This window comes from Enhydra lutris, unplaced genomic scaffold (assembly GCF_002288905.1).
Source record: "Enhydra lutris kenyoni isolate GAN:26980312 unplaced genomic scaffold, ASM228890v2 scaffoldscaffold50, whole genome shotgun sequence".
NCBI classification, from domain to species: domain Eukaryota; kingdom Metazoa; phylum Chordata; class Mammalia; order Carnivora; family Mustelidae; genus Enhydra; species Enhydra lutris.
The window spans coordinates 15,620,811-15,628,483 of record NW_019154134.1 but is presented as its reverse complement, the minus strand read 5'-3'; the positions used below and the strand labels follow the sequence as shown (position 1 = coordinate 15,628,483).

The following is a 7,673-nucleotide window of genomic DNA, read 5'->3' as shown; positions in this document are numbered from 1 at the left end:
TCCCCACTACATTTAAGCAACTTGAGCTCAGAGTTTTTTGTCATTTTTTGTTTCTCAGGAGTCAAGCACCATGCCTAATTATTAATGGCACTTTACAGTTTCCAAAATGAATTAAAAAACAAAAGTTTGAAAGCAAATGGTTTAAGATGATCCTCAAATTTTTCTGATTAATGCTATGGATCATTTTCCAGGAAAAATACACATATCCATGTGCAAAAAAATTTAAATATAATTTCTGGGCAATTATGGATGTTTGCTTTCTCACTTCTTTTCATAGATCTTCTAGGGAACCAGAGATTCTAGGTTAAGAAATTCCTAGGTTTAGAGTACATAATCACAGAGAGAAGTGGAGGAATCTTTAGAAATATTTCCTATTCCCCAATTTTTCTTTTACAAAAAGCATGTTTCAGGGGCACCTGGGTGGCTCAGTCAGTTAAGCATCTGCCTTCAGCTCAGGTCATGGTCCCGGGGTCCTGGCATTGAGTCCCATGTCAGACCCCCTGCTCAGTGGGGAGTCTGCTTCTCCCTCTGCCCCTCTGCCTGCTTGTGCTCGCTCGCTCTCTCAAATTAAGAAAATCTTAAAAATAAGTAAATAAAATGTGATTAAAACCAAACCAAACCCCCAAAAAGCGTGTTTCTTCCATCTACTTCATAGAGAAACTCTTTAAGTCCCTGAGGAAAAGGGCCTCTTCATATGGAAGGTGTAAAAAAGTTTGATTTATGTTGTCATAAATCACCTATAGTCACCTATAGTTATTGTGCAGTTATTATAGTAACATGCAGCCTTATAACAAAAAACAATTTTTTTTTAAAGATTTTTATTTATTTATTTGTCAGAAAGAGAGAGAGAGAGAGCACAGGCAGACAGAGTGGCAGGCAGAGGCAGAGGGAGAAGCAGGCTCCCCACAGAACAAGGAGCCCGATGTGGGACTCGATCCCAGGACGCTGGGATCATGACCTGAGCCGAAGGCAGCTGCCCAACCAACTGAGCCACCCAGGCGTCCCCAAAAAACAATTTTTTAAATTTAATTTTTTTAAAAGATTTTATTTATTTATTTGACAGAAAGACAGAGATCACAAGTAGGCAGAGAGGCAGGCAGAGAGGAGGGGGAAGCAGGCTCCCCACTGAGCAGAGAGCCCGATGTGGGGCTCGATTCCAGGACCCTGGGATCATGACCTAAGCTGAAGGCAGAGGCTTTAACCCACTGAGCCACCCAGGCGCCCTGCAAAAAACAATTTTAATGAAGTTATTTTTTTTAAGGAAGATTCACTTATTTTAAAGAGAGAGAGAGAGAGAGCAGGGGGAGGAGCAGGAGAGGGAGAGAGTCCTCAAGCAGACTCCCTGCTGAGCGTGGAGCCTGATGCGGGGCTTGATCCTGGGACACTTAGATCATGACCTGAACCAAAATCAAGAGTTGGACGGTCAACTGACTGAGCCATCTGGGTGGCCCAAGAAGGAATGTTTATTTAACAAATATTTAGGGATTATTCACCGTAAGTCAAGGACTATGGAGGACAGGGGCTAGAGACAATGACTCAAATCCTAATATGGTAGAGCATATGCATAATGAACTGGGTCCCTGAGTTAGATTTTTGCTTCTGTGTATGTGTGATGAAGGTAATGATGGGTGGAATGAGCAGAGAGCAATTATAAATTCTGTAAGGGAAGAAAATGCAATTGCGAGAAACTTTGGTTTTATTATGGTCCCATAACAACTGTTAGCCTCCCATCCTGTTACCAGATTCCCCACAGGGAGTCTGAAAATAACCTCTGGCTAAGCACTGACTGATTATGGACAAGGAGTAAGACAACAGTTGAATTATAAATGCTTAAGCTCTATCTCTGTGGTATGAACAGCTGCATCTATGTGGCATTTCTAAGACCAAGCATGTCAACGTTTCTTTCACTTGAGTGAGGTCTTTCTAATGATTCTATGTTTGTTGCATCTTAAACTCTGGGGTGACCTCAAAGCTGATCTGGTATGAATGTCTACTCAAAGGAGGAAGGAACATTCCAGGAAAACACGGGCTTTGTTTGACTCCTTTCTTAAATTTTATTTAATTTTTTTAAAAGACTCTTTTCATTTGAGAGAGACAGAGAGAACACACAAGCAGGGCGGAGAGGTAGAGAAAGGGAGAGGCGGGCTGCCCACTGAGCCAGCTGGGAACCCGATGTGGGGCTCGATCCCAAGACCTGGAGATCACGACCTGAGCTGAAGGCAGACGCCTAACCATCTGAGCCACCCAGGCGCCCCTTTGTTTGAATTCTAATTAACAGCAGCATAATGTATTTGCAGTCACCATTAATTACTAGAAACCACTTCCTTATCTTGAACTAAAATTGCCTTATATTTTCCAACCATTTCTCTAAGCTTTGGCTTCTGGAGCATTGCAGAATTATCCTATTCTCTCTCCCCTATCCTTAAATATTTGAACACAGCTATCATTTGTATTTCTGTTTCATCTCCAGGCTGAATGCATCATCTTCCCTTTCTTCAATGTAGTCCTCTTTAGAACTATTTTCACAGACATCACCTTCCTGTTCCTATTCTTTCACACACTGTAATACTTGGCCAAAGTCCGCTTAAAATGTGACACCTAGAACAGAACATGATATTCTAGCTGACTGATCTTAGTACATCTGAGTCCAGAGGAATTCTTTTGATCTGGACACAACCTTCCATCAGCACACTCTTCCAGGCTTTCATTCTTACCTCCTGTTCCCCTCCCAGGTGTGCTGTACTGTGGGCAAATAAATTTGGAATTTGGCCAAATAAAACTGTTGTGTCTTTTTTTCCCTGAGTACCACTATCAAGTCAAGTTTCCTTCCATTCACCTTGGCAATGGAATCTGTCCAATTTCATCTTAAATTTGCCTCAGCACTGAAATAATTTTAAATCTTAATATCATATTTAACCACTGCAGATCTCTTATCTGTAAATTTGATTAACACCTTTTATGGAATCTCTTGCGTCTTCATTTAAACGGTTGGAGATTTCCTTCAGTTTAATGTGAACCATTATTTAAGTCTCCTTAGGCTGTCTCGATAGTTAGGAATCCACCTGGCTGATTACCCATTTTAGCCATAAAGATTTCAAAAGTGATGTCAGGTATCTTGCTGGAATCAGTGAATGTGGTACCTTTAAAAGGGCCTAAGCCAAACCATTTCTTCAACAACAAACGCTAGGGACATTTTATCACTGCAGTGCAATTTTAGGTGAGCCTCCAAGCTCTATGAAATCAGCAGCCAGAATGGGTGCCAGGTCACGCGGACAGAAACAAGAGAGCCTGTGTCATAGTCAAACCATTTCTCTTTTCTTGTACATACACAGTGGACCAGATGCACTGGACCCATATTTTGTTAGGAAAGGCAACTACGAGGTAAATTCAGCCAAATAAAAACTCAGTAATCACTCACTGGAGAGGGTTGTGTAAGGGGTTCTTTTCATTACCCCAATTTTCAAGATTTTTTTTTTTTCAAACAAAATCTGAAGTCTTATTGTGGGTGTGTCAGAAAAGGCTACATTGATCTGGTATTTAGATTTTATAAGCTTTACCCTTTGCCTTTGCTACAACTGGTACTTAGGCAGACTTGTTTCCCATGTAAATTTCTCCATTAATGACAAATGAAAAAGTAAACTTTGGACACTGACTGTTTTTCAAAGAAAATGAAAGCATGTGCTTTTCGTGTGTGTTTTTTTTTTCTTTTATTCTCACCAAACATTCATGAGAGAAGGCATATTCAGTTTGAGGGGCTATCCAATTTCAGATAGGAGACACATAACTGTAATAATGTTGTGTTGAGAGAAGCAGCAGCCTTGGTCGTTGCATCTATTCAGCTGGAATAGGGTTTCTCTTTTAACACTTTTAGGGGCTCAGTTAACCATGCCTAAACTCAATTTGGGGGATTAGTATTTTAATTCAATTCCCTCTGAGCATGATAAATTCTTCTTGTGCATGACAGTGAAGGAAAAAAGGAAACATGGTCATAAACAAACCGGATGATCCACTGAGGAGGCAGAATTGCTCTGTACATTAATTCATACACAAAGGCCAAAGGCAAAATGAAAAAGTAGAAAGTTAAGTCATCCCTACTAGTTAAGGAAAGTACAAGCACAAAATCATGTCAATTAAAAAATTAAAAAAACTTTTTTCCTCTATTTTGGCTCCTTCCACAAGGAGGATTCTAAAGAGTTACAGATATCTACCTGTCATCCTATCCGCTGTAGAAAAGCAAGATTTTCAAAATTTTTCTCTATTTTGGCTCTTTCCACAATGCAGTTTGCCAATTCCACAGAGCTACAGATATTTACCTGTCATCCTATCAGCTATAGAAAAGCAAGATTTTCACGTAAATAGCTCAGGTGATAACGCTCCAAGATAATTTTTCCTATATATCTAGGTAACATGCAGCGTTCCTACTAAAGGGAAAGAAGTCTATGTTAGGTGGCTTAATATCATGCTTTTCTTTCTCTTCTCTGTAATAACCCAAAACAAACCCAAATCTCCTGGATCAACAATTAAGAGAGACTTTATTATACGTTGTTCAGTTTACAAATCTGAAGTGTGAGTTGGCCAATGACATTTTGTATAGTTTATCCACCATTCAGAATGCCTTACCAACACTCTATGCTCTGATCTGGAAGAAAAAAAAAAAAAAAAGAAAGAAAGAAAAAATAGATAAATGGCCATATTCAAAGACTTTAAAAAATAAAGTTTTTGAATTATGCTTAGTTTTGAATTATGCTAAAGAATAAGTATTTGAAATTACTGCAATGCTTTGGAAGATTTTAAATATCAGATGTGGATTTTAAATAAAAAGAACATCATAGCACTTTTGTTTTGTTATGCATTTCAGTTTTAACATCACAGTATGAAAGAAATGGGAGCTCACTGTCATGGATAATAATCCAACTTTATTGTGTGCAGCCTTTTCACACCAAGTATTAGTTTTTCCATGTGAAATAGATTAAGATTTAAAATGATAAAGTTATTGTTAAGGAGATACACAGAAAGACAATAGAAAAAGCTGAAGAGAGTTGTCTGAAATTGGAAAACAGAATAGTCTGGGGGAAAAACAAAAGATATGAGAAAAGTACCACAGGTTAAAGAAACTACTTTGGGGAGAGAAGGGCCATGCGATTATCTCAGATGGACGGTAGGATTTCATGTGCATGTTTAACTCATGTGCTTGGCAATAATAATCTTAGAATTTTCTTATGTGTTGTTACAGCTCTTAACTTTTTCCACTGTCTGTAATTTTATTATGCAGCATAATTAATATAGGTATATATGTTTTTATTTCGCACAAAGTCATTTGTCTAATTGTACCTCACCAGCAAAATACCTCAGCTATACAGTGGAAAAGAACTGGAAGACCTATCAGAGTACATTCAAAGTTGGATTTTTTAATTAAATTTTTTTTTTTATTATCCTGTTTTGGTTTCCTTATTGAGTAGATTCCTAGGGAAAAGTAAGTACTGTGAGTTTACTGGTCTGCTATAGAAGTAGAATTTAGACTCATAAAAAAGAAAGTTAAAAAGAGATCCAAAGGTTCACTTAAAATAAAAATCACCAGACAAGACAGGCTCGGAAGAGCCTCTTCCCTGTGGCTGAGTTTAAGAACACGTAACACTTTGGAGCAGCCATCCTCAAACACTTCTGTCCAGAACCCATTCCTCTTTTGCAGTTTCTGAGCTCTTTCTGTGCCACACCAGCTTGAGCTCTCTTCACTACATGGCCATTTGTGACATGTTTATCTGTCACTATGGATGAGATGGCAGTAAAGGAGGCAAAGTCCCTATCACTTATCGGAACACGAGAAGAGAAACATATCCTTGGACTTGCTTTAGTGCCCAAATTGGCAAATTTGCCGAAAGACTGACAATCTCAAATGCTGAGGTGGAAATGAACCTCTAATACAAGATAGAAAATCCTCTAACACAAATACAAATATTGCAAAACAATTTACATTAGGACAGTTCAGTTAAAACTCATACTTTTTTTGGTACTTTCTGATAGGACTTGAGAAAAGATAGCCCCCAACGGCAGAACATAATTTACGTATGGCAGAAAGGTAGAGAGCATAAGGCTTGAAATACAAAGATAAATGCATTACTGAGGCATATTCCCCTGGCTGTGAGGTATGTGGGCAAAGAGGTCACATTTTACCGTGAGTTAGAAGGTCAAAGGTGATGCAGGGCTCCAGGAAAATATTTACCAGAGGAATGTGATGATTCATTTATCAGTCCAGAAATCCCAAGTACAAAACTTTAAGATATAAGAAGGATCAAATTATATAATGTATATGATTCAATTTAAAAATTTTTAGCCCTCTGACATTATATTATCTAGATTACAATAGTAAAAAGTCAAATTACATTCATATGAAACTTTTATAAAAAGAAATCAAATCCATTTTTATGAAACTTTATAGTACAGTTATTTTCTAATGGGTGTTTCCTTAGGTCATGGTATTTATAGTTTCATTTACATCTGCAAAATTTTTCAAAGCAAAAAACAAAAGGCAGTCAATAGAAATCTAAATTTTCATTTGCAAAACTCCGTTCAGTTTCCAGGCCAGTAACACATGTCGATGTCAACTTCTCCTCCAGACATGGACTGCTACCAAACATCCCCAGTTTATGGAGAATGCAGGCCTCTACTCATTAGGAACGCTTTCTGGTTTGGCTCACGTTTCAAGAAATTCTGGAGCATGTCCATGCCGTCCAGAGATCCCCCAGGTTTCAGGATTAGGTTTCTGTATCTCATTCCAACCTAATAAAATAAAACATCATGCCTAATAATTCATTGTTAAAGCAATTTTCCAAATCCCTAGATGCAAAAGAAAAAGCGGTAAGGGTGAAGAAAAAAGGGCTTTACTCTGTCTGGATGTTCTCTTCTGCCTAGACTACATTTCTGTCGTACTTCCTCGGTTTGGTAGCTATGAGATCTGAAGCTTACAAACTCTGGTCTTCTACATTCCTCTTTATTACTGTCTTGTCTCCTTAGAGTCTCAACAGAGAGCAAACAGATGAACAAAAAATAGCCAAATGGAATGTATAAGAGATTCCTGTGTTAGCCCATCTCCAATGCAATTTCGAAAGGGTTAGCAGAGCGAGTGTTCAAACAGGGGGTCTGTGTACCTGGAAACAGGGGCACCACTCTTGCCAAAATGTTTTTAAGAGGGGCTTACAGAAAACCCCTCATCTTGATGAACAGCAGTAGGACAATAGCACATGTCCCATGGTGTAGGGTAAGATACTTCTGTGGGCTCAGAGCAAGGAACAAGGACCTTTGTAAAGTTTTCTTTGGGGAGGAGGTCTGGAATTTTAAAAACACATCAGTTACTCTGCCTTTATTTACATAAATATATGAGCAAATAGAGTGAACGAAGACGACTGTAATTCAGAATCAGTATTATTCAATCTTTTCACTTCCTTTTCATCATCCTTTTGGGGAAGGAGAGCAAGGTAATTCAGTGAAGCCCAATTCTAAATATACATGTAAAATAAATACATCACAGAGTAACACTTTGAAATTATTTCAAATAATTTCATATCATTATATCATTTGCTCAATATGACTAATAGGTTATTTTTTTTTTTAAGATTATTTTGGAGGGCTCCTGAGTGGCTCAGTGGGTTAAGCATCTGCTTTCAGCTCAGGTTATG

The 7,673-nt window shown here is 38.2% G+C and overlaps 1 protein-coding gene across 1 annotated transcript in view; it reads right to left on the bottom strand.

The window, feature by feature from the left end:
- Positions 1 to 4,663: 4,663 nt before the first annotated feature.
- LOC111156932 (neurolysin) overlaps positions 4,664 to 7,673 on the bottom strand; it is a 93,181-nt gene continuing 90,171 nt past the window's right edge. The window contains exon 13 of the mRNA XM_022518086.1: positions 4,664 to 6,777. Within this exon, the coding sequence (XP_022373794.1) occupies positions 6,643 to 6,777 (135 nt within the window). The 3' untranslated portion in view covers positions 4,664 to 6,642. The remainder of the gene's footprint in view (positions 6,778 to 7,673) is intronic.